Source organism: Serinus canaria, chromosome 23 (genome assembly GCF_022539315.1).
Source record: "Serinus canaria isolate serCan28SL12 chromosome 23, serCan2020, whole genome shotgun sequence".
NCBI lineage: Eukaryota > Metazoa > Chordata > Aves > Passeriformes > Fringillidae > Serinus > Serinus canaria.
The window spans coordinates 5,874,160-5,898,370 of record NC_066336.1 but is presented as its reverse complement, the minus strand read 5'-3'; the positions used below and the strand labels follow the sequence as shown (position 1 = coordinate 5,898,370).

The window sequence follows — 24,211 nt, the reverse complement described above, 5'->3', positions numbered from 1 at the left end:
CTGTCTCCCCAGCCCACAAAATTTTATGTCTTTTGTTAAGACCTGATGTAGCCACAGCTTTGCACGGAAGCAAAGATGGGATGCTCTCTCCACTCTGAGGGAGGAGGACTGCTTCCCTGCTATTCCTAGGGAAGTACAGATACCTGCAGAGCAGCACAGAAACTGTCTTTTACATCCTAGATGAGCCTAAAGCTCATCCTGTTCTGCCAGGGGCAGGAACACCTTCCACTATGCCAGGTTGCTCCAAGCCCCATCCAACCTGGCCTTGGACACTTCCAGGAATGGGGCAGCCACAGGTGCTCTGGGCAAAGATGTAACAGGGGAGCTCAGTTGGGAGGGCAGGTCCCGGACCTTGACTGCGTACTCCATGTTGGTGGCCTTGTGGATGCAGCGTTTGCAGACGGAGTAGGAGCCGACGCCGATGGCCTCCTTCACCACGTACCCATCGCTGAACTGGACGTTCTTGCCATGCAACTGCTGCCAGGGCACGAAGGACAGGTTCAGGGAAGGGTTTGTGCAACATGATGAGTTAACTGCAGCACAGAGAGAGCTGTCAGACTGTCTGCTACATCCCACAGCTTCTCCTCCTGGCGGGGAGCGGGAGGAGAGGAGAACAAGGCAGATATAGGTCAGTGGGCCTACGCTGCCTGCACCAAGCATGGTGCTTTTGCCTTTGGTTGCTCAACCCATGGGAATTACAGACCCCCTGCCAGCACAGATCCACTTGGGGACAGGAAAGCCACAGCCCCACACTGCCCTGACAGCCTGTGCACAATGTGACAGTGGTGATGAAAGAACAGGAGGCGAGAATTCCAAAGAGAACTGCCTCAGGCTCCAGATGGTACAGAGGTCCTACAGACCTGGAGCATCCCTGCACCTCCGAAGAGCTGTTCCTCTGTCCCCACTCCTTACCTGCACAACTGAATGCAGGGCAGGCTGGGGAGGGTGGACTTTGCCATCCTCCATTAAACCGGTTGCCACGAAACTGAAGCCTCGGAAGAGCTGATGGGCCCCTGCACTCGGGGGCACACCCGGGGAATCTGCAGCAGGAGTTGAGAGACAGCTCAAGAAGGGCCTGAGGAGCAGAAGCCTCCCCCTTGCTCCCAGGAGCTACTGTAATGTATTTCAGACAGGATCCACACCAGCAGCACTGAGTTTACCCCTAACATCCCACAGAGAATCATGGAATTGTCCAGCTTGGAAAAGCCCTCTAAGATCAACAAGTCCAACAATTCCCCCAGCACTGCCAATATCCCCAAGTGCCACATTCACATGACTTTTAAACCCCTGCAGAGATGGTGACTCCACCGCTGCCCTGGGCAGCCTGTGCCAGGGACTGACAACCCTTTTAGGAGAAGAAATATTCCTGATATCCAACCTAAACCTTTCCTGTGCAGAAACCTTATCCTGCTGGTGCTGGATACTCCCTGGTGTGAAGTCACAGAGTGACATCTCACAGGAAAGCTGGGCTTTGCCTCAAGTCATACAAACCTTTTGGTGTCCGTGACGTGAACTCTGTGTCAAAATAAAAGGTGTCATCTGGCTGGCCCACTGCAGGCTTGAAAGGGGGTTTGATTTCCCTGCGGTACAGCTTCTGCAAAACACACAAAACCCAAAAAACAGCTGTAAAAACAGCTTGGAAGTGCTCCCACAGGCATCTTCTTCCAAAGGGTGCAAAGGCTGGTGAGGAATGAGGGCCAGGAAGAGATTTTGTGAAACTCTGTGTCTTAGCATTTTGCTGCAGCTCAGGGAGGTGACAGTCAGCCCATGTATGAGACAGAGAATTTTGGTTTTGGAAAGGGTTATTGGAATGGATGGGGACAGGGGCTGGTGGCTCTCTCATAGCTGGCCAAGCATCAGGACTGTGCTATTCCTGCTGCCAGAACTGGGTTGCTGGTGCTGAGTGGTGCTGAAATTTGCTCTTTCTGATACTCACGTTCCAGTCGATGGTGGAGTAGAAAGGGTGGCGCTTGATCTCCTCTGCCCCATCTGGCCCAGACCCTGCAAGAGCCACCACGGGTCATGTTGTACTGAACGCCCAACAAAGCCAAGGGGACAGCCAGAGAGGCAGCACAGCCAGGTGCCACAGAGAACCTCAGAAACCAAAAAGAAAAGGTCTTACCTAATCTGTTGGCTGGATTCCTCTTGAAAAGGGCTCGCAGGAGACTCTGAGCCTCAGTGCTCAGGAACTGTGGCATGCCCAGTTTCGCTCTGGGGAGGAAGTTATGCAATCAGCTGCAGGTTTGAAGAAAACCCACAAGGCATCTGCAGCACCTCCACCCCCAAAATGCACAATCATCTCTCTGGCATTTACACTGCACCCTTTAAACGGATGGCTGATATGGCACCACTTGCCAAATAATGCCACAGAATTTCAAGAGCCCCCAAATGCAACACCCCTACTGTGCAGACAGGAGGGAGAAACACTTACTTGAGGATGAGGGTCATTGTCTCCTTACGGTCCTTCCCCTGGAAGGGCAGTGCCCCCGTAAGCATTTCAAACTGGGAGGGAAAGAGAAGAGGGGGATCATATCTGAGCAAGGCTCAGGGTTGCACAGGTCCCACTGCCCCTTCCTGCTTGTGAGGGGTCCCAAGCCTGGCTCTTACAGAGCTCACAGGCTTGGCGAGTTCCCAGCAGCTTGGCTCTCGGGGTTTGCCTGGAAATGTGTCCAGGCCAGTGCCTGCTCCTGCCGGAGCCCTGGATCCAGCAGCTGCCAGATGGTGGCACCAGATCTTCACTGACAATGAGGTCCCGGCGCTGGAGTGGACACGGACACCCCCACGCACCCCACACACACCCCACAGAGACCCCCATGCATCCCACACACCCCCAGCCCCCTCACAGCCCAGCACCCCCTGGCACAGCAGCCTCAAGGGACCAGCGCTCCTGACTGGGGGCCTGGACAGCCCCTAAGGGCTCTTTGGGGGTGTGGGGAGCTCCCCCTCGGTCAGCAGGACACACAGAGCTGTGTCTGGTGTTCCAGGGCAGGGGCAGCTGGCACTGCCCTCCTGGGCAGGGTACCCACCATGAGGACCCCGTAGGACCACCAGTCAGCACTGTGTGAGTGGCCCTGGCGATTGACCACCTCTGGAGCCATGTACTCCACGGTCCCACAGAAGGAGTAGGCTTTCTTCTCGTGGTCTATGGCCTCCTTACTCAAACCAAAATCTGCACAGGAGAAAGCTGTCAGCACACTGCTCTAAACATTTCAAGGAGCTCTGTATTTCAGGAACCAACCTTGCAGGAGCCCAAGGCTTGGTAGAGCCCCTTACCTGTGAGTTTGATGTGCCCCTCTTCATCCAAGAGTATGCTACAGGAGGAATGGAAAAACAAGTTGTTACTGTCTATGGTAAGGGCTGGTGAGAACAAGCACAGCAAGGGATGGTCTGAGATCATCCTTTGGCTCCCAGAATCCAAAGTTACTTGTCCCTTCTCCCAGTGCTTTAAGCTCTACCACCAAGACAGGAGTGGGACCAGGAGCAGCTCCCTCCTCTCCACACCCTCAGCTTCGCAGCAAACCAAAGGCCCCAGAGGTTACCTCCCTCTGACCTCCACATACCCCACCAAGCTGGAGTGGGCTCTGCAGAGCCCAGCCTGGTCCCTTCTCCCTCTGAGGGCTCCCAGCTGCCTAAAGCTGGAGCCTGGAGACTGCCATGGATCTCTGCTTGGCCTGTGGCACACACAGCTTCTGGCTGGAACCACTGATCTGAGGAGCAGCAGCCTTGGATTGGCACCACCACCTCCCATGTGTCCAGCCCCAGGGCACCCTCCAGCCCCTCTGGAAGGTGGGAGCTGTTCCCTAACTCCAGGCTGGGCTGGATCCAGGGCCGGGATCCTGCCTCAGCTGGCCACACGTACTTCTCTGGCTTGAGGTCCCTGTAGATGATCCCCAGGCTGTGCAAGTGGTCGAGTCCCAGTGCCAGCTCTGCCAGGTAGAACTTCACATCCTCCTCAGTGAACATGACCTGCAGACAGGGGGAGAAAGCAGAGCAGTGCTGGGTTACAATGCCAGCAGCTCCCCTGCACCCAGGCAAGACCTTCCACAGCCGTGTTGCTCCCTCCTGCCCTTTCTAACTTTTCCAGACTTCACCCACCGTTTATGGCTTGGATCAGAATGGACCTTAATGGATCCAGTGCCACCCTGCCGTGGCAGGGACACCTCCCACTGTCCCAGGCTGCTTCAAGCCCTGTCCAGCCTGGCCCTGGGCACTGCCAGGGATCCAGGGGCAGCTACAGCTGCTCTGGGCACCCTGTGCCAGGCTCTGCCCACCCTCACAGGGAACAACTTCTTCCTTAACTCTAATCCAAAATGACCTTCTTTTCATTCTTGTTCTTTAGGAGATGCTCATCTGAAGCTGTTGCAGGGGTGGGATCTGCCACCTGTGCTGCTGCTTTTCTGCTGGAGCACAGGGCTCCCACAACACCCTCTCCTGGTGCCAGCTCTGGACTAGCAGCAGGCTGGAAGCTGTTTTCACCCTCCTGCAAGGGTCAGTTACTTCTCCAGGCCATAAGCAGAGATGAGCTGAGCCACAGCAGCCCACCGAGATGCCAGAGCATACCCACCTCTTTGGAAAGCCGAGTGAAAAGGTCACCTCCTCTGAGGAAATCCAAGATGAGGTACAGCTTCCCCTCTGTCTGGAATGCTGAAACACAAGCCAGAGTAGGAATCAGAGCCCTGCACTGAGGGAAGGCTCTTTGGTGTTACATTAATCACTTAAATCCCAGTGACTCCAGCTGGGCACATGTCCTGCATGTTTCCTGGGTCAAATGCAGGTAGGGCTGATGGGGTAAAGGAGATGGCCTGGCCCTGCTGCTGAAATGGGAGCTCCCCACAGCACTCTGGCACTTCAGAAAATCCTCATTTTATGGGGGTCTGGTTCCCTTTCCACCAGTGATACCCTCCTGAAAGGGCTATTTTCCCAGGAGAGATGCTGGTCACCTTACAGGAACAAAGCTGTCCTTGCTTCCCCAGAGTCAGAGCATTAACCCTGCCAAACTCCAGCTCTGCTAGTTAGCTCTGGTTTCTCAGTTTCTCATGCTTTAATGTTTTAATCCCAGGGATTTGATGTTTAAACCTCCTCTCCCAGTCAATGCTCAATTACCCAGTAACCCTAACCCTAGGTAATAAATGCAGCCTTGGGCTAAGGCTGGTTCCAAAGAAAAAGCAGTGGAGGAAGGCATGTTGTGGCAGTTTTGTGTTCCCCTTGGGATGCCTTTTGCAGCTGGAGTGTGCCTGGAGCTTTGGGCTTTGTGTTTTCACAACCCTAACCCTAGGCATAACCCTAACCCTAACTCTAGGCAGTAAAATCAGCCTTAGCTGGAGCGGGCAGCAGGACCACAGATCCTTCCAGGAAAAGATTATGTTCAGGGCATTGTATTTACAGTCAGCCAGGGGCTGCTGGATCTGCAGGCCCTCTCCCAGCACCCCAGTGAGCTCCACTCACCGTAGTGGAGTTTCACCACAAAGGGATGGTTGACATCAGCCAGGATGTCCCTTTCTATCTTCGTCCTCAGTCGGTCCCGCACTGTAGGAAGAGAGGAACAGCTCAGACACAGAAGAAGGCCCTGGCCAGTGTCCAGCCCCATCCCAGCCTTAAGCACCAAGCTGAGCCAGGTGTTTCCCCACCTCCATCATGATGCTCTTAAACAGATGAAAGAAATGGAGGATGTTTTGCTAGGATAAAGATGCTTCTCTTTCACCCAGCCCACCCCAGGGGCAGCAGTGACATTTCCCCGGTGCTCTTTAAGTCACAGAGGGTCAGAGCACTGCAGGAGGAGTCTCCTTCCTACCTTTCAGCGTCGCCTTCTTGAGCACTTTCATGGCATAGAGGTGGTTGGTGTCTGGGGGAGTTATTTTTCTCACCAAGAAAACCTGAGGCAGAAGAACACCACATTCACTAAGTACTAAACACTGGCAGTAGGAGCTGGATGCTTTCCAAAGTGGCAAACCCCAGAGTGTCCCTAAGAATCTCAAGCTTTCCCATGGGGTTTCCAGGGAAGGGCTGTGTGTGGACTCCTCTCAACCCCCAGTTTCATGTTGCACTTTCCTCCTTTCCATCCTTCCAAACATCTGAGTCCTGCAGCTCTTGTGGGGCTGGGGCTGATGCCTGGGAGCTGTGACTGGAGGCACTGATGCTTCACTTTACCACTAAAGCCTCCTGGTTTGTCAGTCACATCAACTCCTTATTGTTCAGGTCCTGCATCCTCTGGATTTTTATCTCCTACCCTTCCCTGATGTCTCATTCTACCTGGTTTTAGGCAGCATCAAAAGGACACCACCTGCAAGTAGTGGGCTTGGCAGTGCTACTGGTTGGACTGGATGATCCCAGAAGTCTTTTCCAGCTTTTCTCTGATTCTACAAAACCTCTGCTGCATTTGCCCAGGCAGCAGCACACAGTCCTGTCCAAGCCCCCACTGTCAGCTGGTAACTGACTGACACCAAGCTGATTTAATGTGTCAGCAGATGGTCTGTAAGAGACCTGGATTATTGAAATAGATAAGAGCTACAGGCTACTTCCTTCCTCCTTCACAGAAGGGAAACTGGACCGTAAACAGGGGCCAAACCCAGCCTGGGGCACACAGCAGCAGTTCCGAGAAGGGAGGAACATGCCCAGGAACATTCCTGGGAGTCAGGAAAGTGGTTTTGTTGGGGATGGTTCCTCTCGTCACCAGGATAATTTGCCTGGCATGGCACATAGGAAGAAGTGATCTCACCTTGCCAAAAGAGCCCTGTCCCAGCACCTTCAGGAGCTCAAACTGTGAGGGATCTGCCTTCTCAGAGCCCTCCTTCACATGGTGTGTGATGTTGATTTCCTGCACGACACCTTCCCCCTGAAACAGAGTGCAGACGGTTGGCAGGGACTCCTGAGCAAGGCAAAGCTGAGGACTGCAGCTTCAGACTCACAGGAGCCACATGGGAGACAACCTTAAACGTTGGTGCTTGTCACAGGTATCAGCATCTGCAATCAATAAGTTGGGGTAGGGAGGACCAGGTAAACACAGAGCCCTCCCTCCCAACCACAGGAGCTCCTTTGAACTGCATTTCAGAAGAGTGCTTGAGAAGCACCTTCCTTTTTGAGGCACTGGTAGCAAAAACAGGAGTGTTTATGCCACTAAAAATCCCACAACACAAAAAATAAGGCACTGTTGTCAAAACAGGGCCAGGGCTGGCAAAAATCAGACATGTTGGAGCCCATCTGCTCAGCAATCTGAGCAACTCTGCAACATAAGTCTTAGTGCATCTTCAGCACATACAGATGATGCTTTAACAGACTCCAGCCTTCAAGAAGATTGAGGGGAAGCCAAGGTCTCTGGCACATGTTTTGTTTAAAACACATTATTTTACTTAAAAAAAAAAGAAAAAATAGATTTAATCAGCATAAATATAATAAAATCACCAAGGGATCTGGGCCAGCACAGCCATAGACCCTAAGGTGGTGCTGAAACACCTCCTATTCCCAGCAAAACTTTTGGACCCAAAGGACAGCAGTTATGTTCAAAAATGCATTAAATTCTGCTGTCCCCAGCCCTGGGGAAGCTGTGGCCAGCAGAGGCTGCAGAAAGCTGGAACAACAATTTATTTTTTTCCCTTGCAGAGTTGGGGGAAAAGACTTACAATTTGTTTTTTAGATCTATTCAGACAGTCTGGAACCACCTCATCAAAGCAGCTTTTAAAGCCAGCCAGAGGCAGGTGCCAGCCCTGCCTGTCCTGCCCAGCCCACTCCCACCCTCCAGTTCCCATGGATGTGGTTGCCCACCTGCACAGTAGCTCCCTCCCCTCCCCACTCTCAGGCTGGGCTTTTCTCAGTTTAGGAAGTGGCTTTGTTTCCATAATGGGAGCTCTGCTCTCTCCTGTGCAGCTCAGGCACTCAGGGCAGGGGCACAGGAGTTCCCTGGCGTTATCCTGCCTTTCCCTGGGCTCAGTGATCACAGGCAAGGAAGATCCCATAATCCCTTAAACAACACATTTTCATGTTCCTGATGATCTCCCAGCTTAAACCAGCCACTTTGCACTTCTGGGTCCATCTGGAGGCTTAGTCCCTGCAGACTGCTGCTGTGAGGAACAGCTTCCCACTTCCAGAGCTGGAACAGGAGATGGCCAAGTTCAGCTCCTCCTGCCAGCTCAGCTCTCCAGGGAGAGAGCCCACAGCAGGGAAAGACCCATTAGGAAGAAATTCTTCCCTGTGAGGGTCCCTGGCGAAGGTGCCCGGAGAAGCTGTAGCTGCCCCTGGATTCCTGGCAGTGTCCAAGGCCAGTCTGGACGGAGCTTAGGACAACCTGGGATACTGGGAGGTGTCCCTGATGTGGCAGGGGTGGCACTGGAGGGGCTTTAAAGTCCCCTCCAGCCCAGACCATCCTGTGATTCTCCTATCACAGAAACACTTTGAGAAGCCATTTGGTATCTTGCTGACCCAAGGGAGGATTTTCCCTCATGGACACATCCACCAGCTTGGAATTCAACACTCAGGACTCTTGTGACGAGCTCCTACAGCCTGGCTGGCAGCACACATAAGGCTCCAGCACAAAACCACCTGTGTGCCACCGAGGCCAGCTTCTTCCAGGGTCACCACAACAAGCTATCCCAGAAGGCAGAGAAAGAAAAGCAAACCACAGTGCCCTGAACATCCATGGGAAACATCAGCCAGCGGCAGGAAGGGAAGCAGAGGCAGGTGGCAGCAGGAGGTGGCAGCAGGAGGTGGCAGCAGGAGGTGGCAGTGGTACTGACCGGGCTGGCGAGCTGGCTGGGGGCAGGCAGCTGCAGGCTGCAGGGCTTGGCTCGCTGCTTCCTGTGCAGCCAGAGCATCAGGAACGCCCACACACGGGGAAATTTGGGGTCCCTCTCCATTGTCCCATCCCGATCAACATCATCCAGCCCTGGGAGCTGCGGCCCCGGAGCGGGGCTGGGGGCTGGGGGCTGCGCCGCAGCAGGAGCGGGAGGAGCTGCAGGAGCTGCAGGAGCTGCAGGTGGCTGCACCGGCGGCTGATGCGCACTGGGGACCAGACTCGGTCACACGGAGGGAGGTTCACACTCCCCCTCCCAGCAACAACACTTGCGGTTGGGGCTTTTTTTTTTTTTCAGGTTTGCTTTTAAAAAAAACAATCTCACAGCTCCTCGTTGGCATTTGGGTTCCCTGGTTCAGACAAGATGCTGAAAGAAACCACACAGAATATCCTTAAAGTGATTTCCATCTAATGCTGCCTGAAGTTCATGTCAGGTTGGGAGCTTTGGGTATTTCCACAACAGGGGAAATCGTGAGAAGCAACTTTCCTCTCTAAAACAGAAGAGAAAAACTCACAAGAACCCACCCAGAAGTGTGATGACACCTTGGAGAGCTGCACATCTTTGCTCTCCCACTGGCACAAGGATGAGGGGGCACCCTCGATGGGATTCCTCCAGGAATGTTTGGATTGGCATTCAGTCCTTCACTTGCCTTATGCTGCATGAGACTCCTTGCTGTGGTGTCTGGAGTTACTTATCTGAGAGCCACGCTGAAGGTCCATAAGGTGTTTTTGAGGGCATTTCTTGTTTCTGAACCCACCATGGCTCAGATTATGGGCAGGACAGAGCAGAGGTATTTAGAGGGCTTGTTTTGCCTCCTTCCCCCTCCAAACCTGTTCACCTTTGACCTTTCCATCAGGACAGACAGATGTTTCCTGCAGCAAGACCCCAGAGGGTGCTGGTAAGAAAGAAGCCCCTTGAAATGAGTCAAAAGACACCCACACAAAAGGAAATAGCCCCGTGTCAGCACTGATTTTTGAATTTCTCCTGAGAGTGCAGAGGACGGAACCAGAGAGACAAATTATGACTGTCTTGCCCACTGTGCCCCCCCACGTGCTTTTTGAGAACTGATAATGAAAGAAACAAATGACTGAACAGTAGAGAGGCAGCTGGGCCCAGCCCCACCACGGTGCCTGCTGAGCTCCAAGGGCTGGGGCAGGTGCCAGAGCATGGAAAAGCACCTGCAGCTGCTGAGCACAGCAGGAGCCTGGTTCACAAGACACCTCCTGCGTTCTGACACAGCCCAGGGAGGGAGAAACCCTGTCCACCCTGTGCTGCCCAAGAGAAGCACCCATTCCTCAGCAGCTCCAGGTTCTCAGTGTGGGGGAGCAGCAAACTCCCTGTGCCTGGGCCTGGCAGGAGCTGATAAATCTCATGACCCAGACAATTTTCCATGTTGTGTTACCAGCGTGGGAGAGGAGCCTCAGAAAGGCAAGAAAATCTCCCCTGTACATCCACGCAACCAAAAGTGCCCATCCTGGCTCACTGACAAGATCAGAAAGCCACAGGAGACACAAATGACAGCACGGAAAGGGGGTTGGTGTGGGGAGGAAGGAGGAGGAGGACGATGAAATCCAGTCCAGGATGTCACGTGAGCAAGTGAGCTGCTCTCTGCAGCAGCAGTCCCACAGAGCTGAGAGGGGCTGGCAGGGGTGGCAGGCAGGAAAGGGTTTGGTTTTCAGAGAGGTCCCTGCGAGCTCTGCTCACACCTCGCATGTGGGACAGAATGCAAAATAAACGGATGAGTGTCAGTGAGGTGCCCCCTGCAGCTCTCCTACCTTGTCTGCCGAGTCCACGAGGTCTTTCTCTATCCAAGTGATGTCAGACTTTGCCTGTGGGACAATAAACAAATGTCAGCACAGAGGGGCTGTGATTCTCTGCTAAAGTTTTCCCAAAGAACTTGTTCAGGAAGGCCAGGTGAGCTGTTCACAGCCACTGGGGGTGTCTCAATGGGGGAGCCATTGCTCCTCAGGATGTGATTCTGAGCTGTGTGGTGGCTCCAGGAGAGCTGTTGGTCCCACCAAATAAATTTATATTGATTTGATTTGATAAACTCAGGGTGACCTGGAGGTGGGACAGGAGCTACTGAGAGGGAGAAGAGAAGGAAAAGCAAGCCTTGAGGAAGGGAGGAGCTGTGTGAGAACAGTGAGATCAGAGCTAGGAATTAACTCTTTTTCAGCTCCAGAAGGACCAAATCAGATCGGAGGGGCCCCTGCAGTCACCTCTTCCCCTTCCTCCTCTGTGCTGCTGTGACCTTGCAGGGGGAGCAGCTGGAGAGGGTGGCTGTCCCACTGCTCCAGGAGCAGCAGGGTGACAAATCTGCCAAAGCCACAGCTGAACCTCTTCCTGAGCGAAAAGTCATCACAAGACCCTCAGCAGATCCCGCCCCAGGGATCCCTCCCACCCACTGGGAAAGCAGCTCCATCCTGGCTCCTTCAGACCAGGCCCCAGCCCCTGCCTGGGATGGGGTGGGAGGGCTGAATTCCCACCAGCTCGGATCTCTGCAGGTCCAGCCCTCCCTGCTCCTGGGGGCTCCCAGCACCTGCAGCCACCCACAGCCTCCAGAGGCATTTTCCACAGATTCCTGCACTGCTGGGAAATGAGATTGGCTTCTCCTGGAAAATAAAAGCCCAGGAAGTCGCTCCAGTCAGAGGAGGAGACAAGTTCTGAACCTCCCTGAGCCGCCTTCACAGGGCACAGACAGCTGAGTCACCCCAGAGCAGGGGCTGGGCACAGACCAACAGGGGGTTTTCCCGAGTTCCAAATACAAGTCCTGCTTTCTACTTTCCCCCTTTTTTTGAGGGAGGATTTTACAAGCCAGAAGCCAAGAGACAGGTTTGTTTTTGCTCGCGTTTTGTCACTTTGCCGGTTGAGACCGTCACATCTAAATGCAAGAAAAAAAAAACACCCTGCAAAAGCTCGAAACAGATTCTGCTCTTGGCATTTCACTTCCTATTCATCAACAACTAACCAGAAGCTGTTTTAATTTCTGTTGCTTCAACACATGCTCTGGTCCCAAAACACTCCCAAAATCTGGCAGCACCTAGGAAAGACTTCTTAGAAAGCAGTCATACCCTCCAAAATGCCTTTTCCAAAAGAGTGCTTAATTAAACCTGGATAAGGTCTGGCTCTGTAGGATCAGGAATTCCCTGATTCCTGGTGCCCTGCAGAAGAGACAGAGCCCAGCATAGCAGATAGAGCAGGTATTTTATCAGGCACTTGCCTCCTGGATCCTTGGCTTGCTGCGGAAGAGGAGCCTCAGCATCTCCAAAGCCTTGGGCTGTTATCCTCCCATCCTTCCCCAGCTGGTTCCTGAGCTCGCAGCCCGAGCAGTACCCGGAGCAGTGTGAGAGCCCCGGTGCTGTGGTTGTGTCACTGGGATGTATTTTGGGAGTTTTACTGAAAGGAAACGGCGGTTTCGTATGGGGAAATGGCTTTGTGTGGCCATGGCTGCACAATGCAGCAGCCAAACGAGAACACTGGGTGGCTTTACGGGTGCTTAGGCATGGAAAGAGCCATCAGCAAATCTCAGCGGTCTTTTCAGGAGGATCAGTGCAGTCCCCCTGTCACACACACAAAAACAGGCTCAGAAAAAGCAATTTCAGGCACTGCGCAAGGCAGCAACGAGCAACTGGGAGCCTCAGTAGTTTTCTTCCTCAAAATTTCTCTGTCCCTGCTCTGAGCAGCACAAATGCTGATCCAGCAGGGATGCTCTCCCAGTAGGATCAGTGGAATTGCAGCTCTCCAGGGAAAGGGCCAGGAGGCAGCAGCAGCTTCTGGATCAGCACAGGAGCAAGGTGGACCTGATGAAGAAGGCCATGAAGATGTTCCAGGGACTGGAGCCCCTCTGCTCTGCAGCCGGCTGGGAGAGCTGGCAGTGCTCACGTGGGGAAGAGAAGGCTCCAGAGAGAGCTCAGAGCCCCTGCCAGGGCCTAAAGGAAAGCTGGGGACAGAGTTTTTAGCAGGGCCTGTTGTGATAGGACAAGGAGTGATGGTTTTATGCTAAAGGAGGGGAGATTTAGATCAGATATAGGGAAGAAGTATTTTACAACGAGGCTGGTAAAACCCATGGCTGAAAGCAGCTGGTCTCCTGAGGGAACTGGGAGTGCACATGTGGCTCCCCATTTTTCTTGCACGGACCAACAACTTCCCTGTGGAGCAGCAGCTCCTGCTCAGGAGGGAGCCTGGGATCAATGGGAAGCATGAGGGGCTGCAGCTCTGCAGAGGAAGCGAGGCTGAAGTTTGAGGAGAGTAAAGGCTGCTCTGTCTGGAACTTTTTTCAAGTGGTGGTTCTCAAAAAGGGGAACAAATAAAGTAAAGAAACCTCCCCACTCACTGCCTGCCTTTCTGCAAAGGCCTTTTTTGGGCAGGGCTGGGCCTTGGCCTCATTTGCAACAAAAGAATTGGCCAGAACCTGGTACTTTTGACTGTGCTTCTGTGACAGATCCTCTCCAGTGCTCCTGGGAGCCCCCACCCTGAGAAATCCTGCAGGATACTGAGCAGAGACACAGCCCAGGCTGGGAAGGGTTCAGCTGGGGGTACCGGTGCCTGGGGGCCACGGACTCTCTTAAAAGAAGAGCGAGATTCTTGGAGCAATCCCAGAGGATCTGCAGGGAGAGAGAGGCTTCCTTAGCCTTTAACTCTGAGCAAGGGCATTTGCTGACAGACACTGGGGCCTGAGGAGGAAGGGACACCGCGGGGTGGCTTTGAAGGTGGAAGTCCTGCACAAAGTCACTGCTACAAACACAGCCCAGGAGCACCGGGCACCTCGGGACTGGAAATTCCCAAGGAGGGGATAAGGACAGGGGCGGATTCCTGGCAGGAGGTTTGCAGGAGGGGATTACTGAGAGGGAGCCGGGCTGCACGTTTCACCCCATACCATCCCCAAGGACTGTTACTGGTCTCCTGGAAAACAAAACCAACCAAAAATAGGAGAGGAAGGAGAAACCCAGAGGACACAGTCAGGCCTCTGCCCAGTGAGGGTAACGTGGTGTCCAGAAATCCTCAAATTCTCAAATCATCAAAGCCCTCGTGCTCAAACCCTTACACAGCCAAGGCAGCTGAAGAAGGGAATGACCAGCTCCATCCTGGCATGGAAAACATCAGGAGCCTCCCCACACAAGGCTTAAACAAAAGTCTGACTCCTGGAAACGCTCTGCCATCCTCCTGGGGGCAATTCCTTCCCACTCACAGAGGCAACCAAACAAAATTAACCTGGTGACTCCTGGGAAGGATTCTGCTGCTCTTCCAGTGATCCTAGCTCCCCACAATAGGGGTTACAGGCAAATCCCTAAAAAGGGAACACTGCCACGGGACAGGCAGTGTCACACTGGCACCCCTCGAGCACATTCCAGCAGGTGGCACTCAGAGCATCTTCAGTGTCCAAAATGTGCTTTCATTTGACATGGGATGGGGGACCCCAAGGGCCATCTCATTAGCACCCACGTCATAAACACCCCCCTGGGAAGATTCAGCACCCCTGAAACAGAGGGATCTTGGAAATTGTTAAGGGATGAAGGTTTTCTCAAGCAAAGCCTGAGGCTGAGGAAGGGAGGAGGCAGATGGTGGCTCACACAGCTGAGCCCCTGTCCTTGGGCTTCACAACATCCTTTTTGATCTGCTCAGTTTTTAACCAACTAATTTCACAGGGAAACCAAAATATCTTTTTTATGTCAGAGGGCTCAGGTCGGTTTTGGGATGGAGAGAGCAGAGAGGCTCCAGCACAGGCACCCCCTCACACTCCCCAGGCTCCTCCTGCTCCTGGCTCTATCCAGGGCTATGTTGGCAGCAGATACTGAAAGTTTCTTCAAAAAATAAATAAATTAGTACCATTTCCCCACCCTTTCCACGCGCCACAAGCTGCAACTGGCCAGGATCAGCTGACGATGAGCTGTTTGGGCTAAAGATACAAGCTGAGGCAAAAGACGTTCCCAAACTCCACAGAGACTCACCAGTGGCTCTGGCACTGCTGCAGTTCCAGAGCTGTGAGAGGAGCAGGGGGAGCAGCAGGACTTTGCACCCAGTGAAACGTGACACTGGAGAGGAGAACACCTTTAACAGCCAGGAGATAAGGAATTACTCAGTTCTGCAGCTTCTGCCCAGCAAATCAGCCTCCGGTGCAAAAGAGCAGAGGATGCAGCCTCCCCTTCCTGCAGCACACCTCCCAGCAGGGAGGGAAGCTCTGCTCAGCAAATTCCAACCAGCTCAAGCTTTGATGGTGGTAAAACCAGGAGACCCCGTCCCAGGCTGTTCCAAATGCAGAATCCCACTCTGAGGAACCAACACTAAACACCAGCTTCCATCAGGGCACGGGGCAGTTCTACTTTCAGCAGAAAAGCTGAAAACTCTTTCTAGCTGAATTATAAAATACAACATTGGTTTCACAACAAGAACCAAGACTTGTTTGCTGCCCTTGGAGTAATCGTGGGATGTGGAAACTATTCTGTATTGCAGGAACGCTGGAATTCCACACTCCTCCCACAGCACACAGGCTGCCCTCCCCTCGCAAGGCACACAAAAAGTGTCCCAGGACCTGGAAAAGCCTCTGCCCGGTACCTGCCGGGGTTGGTCTGTGCAGGCAGGGAGAACCCAGCTCTCTCCCGCCCTCTGGGAAGGTCACACGTGCAGGACATGCTGAGAGAAAGGGATTGTCACGTTTTGGGGGTGGCTGTGAACTGCAGCAGGGTTAAAAGCAAAACAAACCTTGTCCAAAACACACCCCCAGCTGCGCATTACCAACACCCCAGTGAGAGTGCACAGGATGAGTGTCTGCTGGAGCAAAGCTCTAGTTTATCATTTAATGTCTATAAAACCATGGATGCAGCCAGCAGCCACCCCCTCCATGGCTCAGCTGCTCCCTGTGCCAGGCACAGGACCATAACTTGGACATCACATCCATCCCAAACATGGAGATCACATCCATCCCCTTCCCAAATATGGAGATCACATCCATCCCCTTCCCAAACATGGGAGATCACATCCATCCCCTTCCCAAACATCACACCACAGGGATTGCAGCCACCCCCACACTGGGAGTACCATGTTTTGTCCTGTTCCACTCAGATGCTATTTTAATAAGCTTTTTTTCTTCTCACTCTGTCCCTGTGGAGACCCCAGGGGTCCCCTCCTGGACCCCAAAGATGACCACTGACCCCAGTGCTGGTGCAGAGCCATCACCTCCCCCTCTGAGAGCAGTCCCAGCACATTCCCAATCCATATCCAGGCCAGCCTGGGCTGTCCAGTGAAATCCACCTCTCTGACAGCGAGGGGATCAGTTCAGCCACATCTGAGGGGCACAGAGAGAGGCACCCCCTCCTTTCCTCCTTTTCTCTATCCAAAGGGGTGCCGTTTCCCGGCTGAGCTCTCCAGGACTGGCAAGGGAACGACCTGGATTTCAGGCTGCAGTTGGGAAACCCTTCCTGCCTCAGAGCTGCAATGAGATCAGCAGGAGCTGCTGCAATGCCTCTGCTCCCACTGCTGGGAGGCTGCCCCAGGCACACACAGAGGGGATTTCCTAAGGGAGAAGGAAAAGGGCTCCAGGCAAGGCAGGAATTCTTAGATAGCTGGGACTCCCCTCCCTGGATGGTCCCCACCCCGTGGCAGTGCTGGCAGGCAGCACAGTGCAACCAGAGGGAAAACAGCTTCACCTGGAGCTAGGGAAGGAATTTACTGCTCATGTCCAAGCCTGGCTTCACTTCCAAATAAAGCTGGGACTGGTGAAGCCGCAGGAGCTTCAGGCAGATCTCCCTGTGTGTGCAGGGAGAATCCCAGTCAGCATCTCGGCCAGCCAGGGGCCCACCAAACCCAGCCAAGGACACTCCAAGCTCCCAGTTGCAGGGGTGGAGGACCCAGTGACCCAAGCCCAAGCTCTGACTCCTTCAAAAATCAAATGAGAATGAGTTCTTCGGGGTCCTCTCCAGTGCCAGCCCTCACCACTGTCCCCTCCAAGTACAACACACAGTAACAGATTTTCAGGGATTCATTTTCCTTCAGTACAAGAAGCTTTCTGGAGACAGAACATGAGGCAGCTTCTGTGAACTCACCAGGGGGATGGAAATGGCAGAGAAGAAACCAGAGTGGTTTGGATGGGTCAGGGACCATGTGGGAGGGCTGCTGGAGCAGACTCTGCTACATTCCTCATGTGCAAGTCCAGTAAGCTGACCCCTCTTCAATTATTTGTTAGAGTCTGCAGCTCATCAGAGACTCTGCTCCTCAAACAGGCATTTATCTGTGTTTTCTAAGAGCTCAGAAGCTGCTGTTCGCCATAGCCCAGCCCTGCCAAGGACACAGAGCAAAGGCTCTGCCAGGAACAGGTCAGGCAGCTGTCAGGCACTGCTGGAGCAACAAACCCACTCAATTCCTTCAGCTGACAAGGCAGAGCAGCCAGTTTGAACTCAGAGCTTTACCAGTGACAGGCTGGAAAAGCCAAATATTAAGAGTGGCCACAGCTGCTGCCCAGTCCCAGCAGCGTCAGGGAAATTTCCAGGCAGCACCACAGCACACTGGAGATGTTCTGCTCCCACGTCCTGCCCAGCCACAGGGCCAGTCTGGCCAGAACACTGCTGGCTGGGAGCCCCAGGAGAGGGGCTGAGAAGGGATTTGCTGAGGTACCTGCCCGTTCCCACAGCTCCACGGCTTTCCAGGTCCTGGAGGAACCAGCAGCAGCTGTGCAAACAGGCACAGAGCAGAGCACTCACTTGTTTGTTTTGAAACCCTTCATGTTAAGAGGCTGAGATTAGTGGTGTCCAGCACTGACCAGGATCACACCATTGGATGTGGGTCCTGTCCTGCTCTCAGCCTGGAGCTCGAGGGCAGTGCTGGCCCGAGAGCCCTCCCTCTCCTGGACCCTTACAGGCCAAGCTGGACGGGGCTTGGAACAACCTGGTATAGTGGAAGGTGTCCCTGCCCAGGATTCCTTCATGCAGGGTAGGACCTGTCTGCAAGCTTTACCTGGTCAGGATAAACCAACAGGAGCTACACAGAACTGGGGAAAAGCCTCAACTCTGCCCGTGCTGCACTGTCCCAGCCAGGCTCAGCCTGGAGCACCTCTGCCTGTGGCAGAGCACAGCCCTCGCTCCAGTCTCAAAGGTCCCTTTTATGGCACAGAGCTGGGAGAGCTCAGTTCTTCCTTCCCCAGCTCTCCCTGTGCTCTGTGATTATCACCCCAGAACAAGCTGATCAGCACCCTCAGCCCGTTCCCCAGAGAGAGTGTGGGCACACTCAGCACTGCAGTTCCACTCCTCTGCTTTTCATGATGAAGTGATTTCACTAATTGGGTGTTGTACTTCCATGTACAATTCCTCATGCTTGGCACCTTCAGGGAGCACAGGCTCACTCCTCAGCCAAGCTGGAAGCAGAGCAGGCTGAAAAACCCCAGTTATGAGAGGTTCCATTCTCCCACTGAATTCAGTTGCTGTTCCCCAGCTGAACAAGGACCAATTTCGCCCAACCTGGCAATTAAAAATTGGAGAACACAGGAGAGAATGAGGTTCTGTACCTAGAGAGGCTTTTAATCACTACCACCAAAGAGCATGAGGAAAAAATCTATCCTTGTATCCATCCTGCCTTGGATCATCAGCCTGGTGTTAGGGATGTGGCCATGATTAACCCTGTTTTTGGTGCAAATTCAAAACACAGCCTCATCCTATGCACTGTGAGCACTGACTCTTCCCCAGCCCCAACCAGCAAAGGATCTTGCAGACATTGCCCAGGTAAACACTGAGGAATGAGGCCTGCAGGGACTTGTGTACCACAACTGTTCTTGAAAGGTAGAAAACACAAGAGCTTATGAAATGCACCAGCTGTCCTTGTTAGGAAGCTGAGCTGGAGCTACAAAAGCAGCAAGAAAGTACCAGAACAGGGCCAGCCTGGCCCAAACCATGCCCTTGGTACCTCTGCAGTGACCACCTCGAGTTTCAGGTGAGATGGCCACAGAGGTTCTCACTCCAGCAATCTCACAGCACCAATGTGAGCTTCCCGACTCTTTTGAGGAACTCTTGGATTTCCTCCCTTTCAGAGAGTGTGGTTGTGGCCCAGGCACACGAGGGCTGTACTTTGGCAGCGTCCTGCTGGCAGGGCCGGGAGGGACAGGGCTGCTGCGTGGGCGTGGAGTAATCGCCGCTGTCACTGCTTCAGGTTATTTTTAGCAGAGATCATGGAATGAGCTGCAAAAGGATAGCACAAACCTGGAAAAAAGGTGCCTCTTCCCCTTGCAGCTCTCCACACACAGCACAGAAGGGTGTGGGAGGGAGCCTGAGCAATCTTCAACCTGAGAATAGTCACCTCAGATGGTGACCGCCACTGGGTAAAGCCAGAGCCAGGAGCTGCTGCTGATGTCTACCCACTGAAAGAACTGAAGCACACAGATATTCTGGGTGCTGCCTGCTCCCCCATCTGCAGCATCTCAGGGCAGAGCCTGCCCTCAAGCTGAAGGTATGTGTTTACAGGAGGGATTTCATTTGTGCTGGTAGCAAACATACCTTGTACAAACTTGGAAAACGCCACCGAGGTTATTTCAGGAGCATGCAGCAGAGCTTTGGGTGCTCAAAAGTTACCCAAAATGGGATTGTCAGACACTGCTCACAGGCACTTTGGCCACGGGGCCTCAGGAAAGTGGAAAGCCGGACAGCTACAGCAGCACAGGGCTCTTGAGGCTTCCCTGCTCTGGGATGTTGGAGAACTTGCCCTCTGCTCTGCTCCAGCTTGGACTGCACGTCCACGACCCACAGAGCAGCAAAGGGAACCTCAAGTGCTTTTTGGCTTCTATCTCACAATCTTTCTGTGGAATAGCACCTACAGATGGAATCAGCCAGGGTTTCTCTCAGTGATGTCCTTCAAAGAGAAAAAAATCCTAAACGATTTTTAAAGCAGCATCCATCAGCAGCATTTAGGGAAGGGCAGTTTAGCCAAGTGTTTGAAGATGAAAGAGGCAAAGTCTCAAACCTTAGAAACCCAGCTGGAATCCAACCAGAAGACACAAGATTCCTTTTTCCCCATGCCAGAGATGCAGGCAGAGTGAGGAGTTGTAAACCCACTGCTCTCAGGGGAGGGAAGTGCAAGTTCCATTGACCTGAATTCATCTGACCCAAAGATTTCTTTGCCAGCCACTGAAGAAGTGCCAGGCTAGCTCCAGAGTGGAACAGAGGCAGAACAGGTAGGGGAGATGCACTGGCATGCCAGAAATCCACAGACATCCCAGGGAAAAAAACTGGCTGAAATGTAGACAACTGGGGTTTAGGTTTAAATGTCTTTTACTAAAAATACAACGTAACCAGCTGGAAAAACAACCCAGCAAGCCCCCAGAGCCTTCGGCAGGGCCGATGATTCAGAGAGAGAAGCTGCCACAGGGCCCTCGCTGAGGGCACAGAGCTCCCGACAACCTGCTCAGGAAGGCTGCCCAGGGCAAATCCAAAGTGTTGTGTCATTCTCCACGGTCAGAGCACGGCTGGGACAGAAAAGGAAATCCTGAAGGGATTCTGATTTCACGGTACTGACATGGCTCTTCTGCTCTGCAGCGAGTGCAGGACACGGGAATGGGCACAATCAGGAGACACCCAGGGACAGCATCGTGCTGGTCCTGTACCTGGGGAGGGCTCTCAGCACACAGATCAGGTCCTTCCACGCCACGCTGCTCATGTGTGGAGCAGAGTGAGCTTTTGGTGTCTCAAGAAGGTGTAGCAGGTTCAGATCCCTGCCCAAAACATGGGAGACAGCAGCCCAGGTTTTTCTGTCATTCCCAGCTGGTGCTAACAGGGATGCAGAGGGCAGCTTGGCAGAGGTGGAGCTTCTCCCAGCCCCACCGAGGCAAGAGAATAAACAGATACCAGACACTCAGCAAGGGCAGCTGTGCCAAAACCATCAAATACTCTTGTACTTCTCATCCCAGCTGGCAAGATCACACCACAGAGAAAGGCATAAACACAGCACCGAAACACCCCAGGGCTTCTCACTTCTCGCCCTCAGCTACAGCCCCACTCCAGCTCCGAGTGCTGGACAGAGGTGGCCCTCTGGAAAACCTTCCAGGCACGTTTGGATGACCAAAGGGACAGGAAGACAGGGGTTTATCTTCCCTCTTCCCTGTCTCCAGTCCCTTGCACTCCCATGTGCACTCCTGCAGATTTACAGAGCAGCAGCTTTACAGGATTTAAAAATAACCATCCCCAACCTGCTCCCGAGTCAGCTCACACCCCCCACGCTCAGAGGGACCTGCAGAGGTAACCTGGGGCATTTTTTACCTGGGATGGAGGATTCCCACCTTCTTCTGGAGCTGGCTGCCCGTTCTGCAAAGCAAGAGAACCCACTGTTAGCACATGCTGGGCATGGGATTGTTCCTCATGTCCCTCACAAAAGCTGGTGGCTTTAGGAGCCCTCACATGGGACAAACAGGGCAGGGTGGCACTTTGGACATGGTACAAAGCGGTTGAACATTTCCCCATACACCAGACTCTTGTCTTTTAACTCGTTTAAAAGTCTCTTGCCCAGAGAGTCTCCCCACACTTCCCCCAGATGACATTGGGGCTCCTTATCCACCCAGTGCTGCTCGTGGGACGAACAGCACCAGGGAGGATCCCGGGGCGGGTCGGTGCAGATTCTCACCCCTCCTGCACCGCTGCTCTGGGACTGCTGGCAGGAGCACAGCCGAAGAGTTAACAGCCCTTGTGCCGTGACATCAGCTTTCACTGCAGCGTTTATCGGTTATTTATTGCCCTATCGCAGCTGATAGCTGCGGGAAATCTGCCCCACCCGCCCGGCTCCAGGTCCAGCCCCGCACGAAGTCACAGTAGGTGACCCGAGCCACCCGGAGTGGCACCGGCCCAGGTCACCCCGGGCTGAACCGAGCGGGGATCAGGTTCAGACGGCACCGGCACCGCCAGGGAAGCCGGGCGAGCAAAAGTGGGTGGGATTTCATTGAGACACAGATACCCAGAGCAGGATAAGCACTTACAGGAGGTTTTCTGCAGACTGTGGAGAAAAACAAGGGCAAGAAGACTTTGCTTTGACATCTGTTTGCACTACAGTCTCAGGCTCCAAAAATCATGGCATTCCTCTCCTCCTCAAAGAACAAGGGCAGTTTATTCCCTCCTTTTCAGAAGTTATGGGTCAAGTGAAGAGTTGCATGGCAGTGGATTCGAGCCTCAGACCCTCAGTGGAATGGCTGGGTTCTAGAGCCTTTCAGGAACTGACAGAAACAAAGCCAACTCCTTCCCTGGAGCAGCAAGGATCCACTGAGATGATCAACCTGACTTCTTCCTCAGGTCTCCACTATACTACAAGATTTGTTTACATCTGTATGGACCCAATCTGAGCTCCACAACTCACCTTAGTCCCAACTTAACTTTAAGGTCCAAAGTAATTTCAGCCAAGGACTGAAAGCAGGCCCCAGCAGCCCCATGCAGGAGTTCTCCCAGAGGAATGCTGCCCTGCTGTTTACACGGAGCCCTCGGTGCCATTAGCATGGAGAATAGCTGAGCAGTGAAGTAAGAATTTGTGTTTATGAACAGCCCCCACAACGTAGGGGGAGCCACGGCACCCCGAGATAACGAGACTTGGAGAGAGGCTGATGTTTACTGGCCCAGCTGTCACCCATCCACAGCTCATAACTGGCTGCTAATCCAAACCACAGCTCGGGGAGGGCTGGTTTTCTCTCAAACAGCTCAAGAAGCAGAATTTCTGTGCTGGACAGAGGGAAACAGTGCCTGGCTCTTGGTCTGGAGAGCAGATCCACAAGGCACGTGTCAGGAGAGGGGTGAGTGGATGCAGGGGGTGTCCGACCCCTCAGCTTCAAGGGAGCTGGGAGACACCAGGTGATACCTCCAGAGCCACCAGAATTTCAAGGGCTGAGTTTTATCAGCTCCCTGAAAAGGAAAATTTGTCCTTCTGCTGCTGACAGAAACCCTTCCTACCTGGGATGGAAGGGATGGGGAAAGAAAGAGAGTGGTGTCCATGCCAGGGAGGTTTCCCTGCTCTTAGAGGGATGAAGCTGCTGATGAAATGGTCCTTTCTCAGGCTGACAGAAGTCAGATGTATGAGCAGAGAATTGCAATGTTTAGAGCCAAATGCTCTCCTTCCAGCCCAGAGCAAAAGCAGTCCTTATTCCCTCATATGGAATTGGAGGGCCATTTGTATATGTTCCAGATGGAAACAGCTCCAGACTCATCACCTCCCGAGATAAAATACGGCCACTCAGCACGCCATGAGCAGGGCTGAAATACTTTGTGGGTTTCTTGGGTTGACATTTGCCTCTTTAAAATGCTTTATTTCTGCCCTGCCCCTGCACACCACACACAGGGGGGAGCAGGTGCTGCAGCAGCAGCTGCCCTCCCACAGCACTCTGGGGCTGCAAAGGAGCCTCCCAAATGTCCTGCTCTGAGAGAACTCCCAAGGGCTCCCTCCTGCAGCAACCAGGCAACTGCTGCAGGAGGGAGGCGCAGCTCCTCCCTGGGGTGCCCGGGGCAGTGAGGAGCTCACCCAGGCTGTGTCAGAGCAGGGCTTGGGCTGCTGATGAGGCAGCCACAGGAGCCTCACCAGGAGCCCGCAGGCTGTCCTTGCAGCTGCCCTGCTCGGGGGTGAGCGGAAAAGGGGATTAGAGCTCTAATCTGATGGGCACGTGGAGCAGCAGCCCGCCCGGCAGCCAGGGCACCTCTGGACCCTCCAGCTGCCCCAGAGCTGACACAAACCCCTCCTGAGCACACCCCGGGTGAGTTTCCTTAATAGCACACAGAAAAGTATCCTGGAAAACAAGTGTGCTCAGTTACGCAACTGCCAGCCTGGCTGAACTTGGGAGATATTTATCTTAGGACATCTTGCGCTTTAAATCCTTTTAATTCCACATAATCCACAGCACAGGGAGCAATTGCCAGAGCAGGCCAGTGTGCTCTAATGTGAAACCAGGACGAGGCACATCCAGGCAGGGCCGTGGGGACGGGTCCCAGTCCTCTGTGGTCACACCACCAGCTCAAGGCATCCTGGGTTATGGACAGCTCTGCCTGAAAAAGCAGCCTGCTGCAGTTCCTGCATCCTTAGGCTTGGAGCTGCCACTTTTGAGAGGCCCCAAAACACCTCACAAGCACCAGGTACCCAGAGATGCTCTTTCACCCAACTCTGATGAGCCATGAAACACTCAAGGAAGGAGCAGAGGAAGAAACCCTTCACCCCAGAGCTCCTGCTAGTCTGACACAAGAACAAGGCATATTTAAATTATTACCATTTAGTGGGATTTATGGATCTTGCCTACTGCAGTTCAGAGAAAGGAAATAATTCAATAATTCTACAAGAACAGAGATGTCCAAAGGAACTCTAGTAGCCCAAACAGAGGAGTCTCTGCACAAGGCATATCAGAGACGACAGCCACTCAGCTGTCTCCCTTGTCTCTCGATCGTAGTTTGTACAGCTCAAGCTACCATGCTTGAGAAAAGAGTTATTCATGAGCAGCT

The 24,211-nt window shown here is 53.4% G+C and overlaps 1 protein-coding gene across 4 annotated transcripts in view; it reads right to left on the bottom strand.

The window, feature by feature from the left end:
• The window catches only part of RPS6KA1 (ribosomal protein S6 kinase A1), a 32,333-nt gene that overhangs the window by 5,266 nt on the left and 2,856 nt on the right, over positions 1 to 24,211 (bottom strand). Inside the window, exons 2-16 of one of the 4 annotated variants that reach the window (XM_050983294.1) lie at positions 21,014 to 21,058; positions 10,559 to 10,612; positions 6,716 to 6,832; positions 5,792 to 5,873; positions 5,446 to 5,526; positions 4,565 to 4,644; positions 3,860 to 3,966; positions 3,274 to 3,311; positions 3,027 to 3,169; positions 2,432 to 2,502; positions 2,123 to 2,211; positions 1,937 to 2,001; positions 1,492 to 1,594; positions 913 to 1,040; positions 352 to 477 (exon numbers count right to left, since the gene is read on the bottom strand). In XM_050983294.1, the coding sequence (XP_050839251.1) occupies positions 352 to 477; positions 913 to 1,040; positions 1,492 to 1,594; positions 1,937 to 2,001; positions 2,123 to 2,211; positions 2,432 to 2,502; positions 3,027 to 3,169; positions 3,274 to 3,311; positions 3,860 to 3,966; positions 4,565 to 4,644; positions 5,446 to 5,526; positions 5,792 to 5,873; positions 6,716 to 6,832; positions 10,559 to 10,612; positions 21,014 to 21,058 (1,329 nt within the window). Of the gene's footprint in view, positions 1 to 351; positions 478 to 912; positions 1,041 to 1,491; positions 1,595 to 1,936; positions 2,002 to 2,122; positions 2,212 to 2,431; positions 2,503 to 3,026; positions 3,170 to 3,273; positions 3,312 to 3,859; positions 3,967 to 4,564; positions 4,645 to 5,445; positions 5,527 to 5,791; positions 5,874 to 6,715; positions 6,833 to 8,726; positions 9,002 to 10,558; positions 10,613 to 12,003; positions 12,159 to 21,013; positions 21,059 to 24,211 lie in introns of those variants that run through there. The other 3 variants (XM_018923669.3, XM_050983295.1, XM_009098618.4) reach the window with 3 other exon arrangements.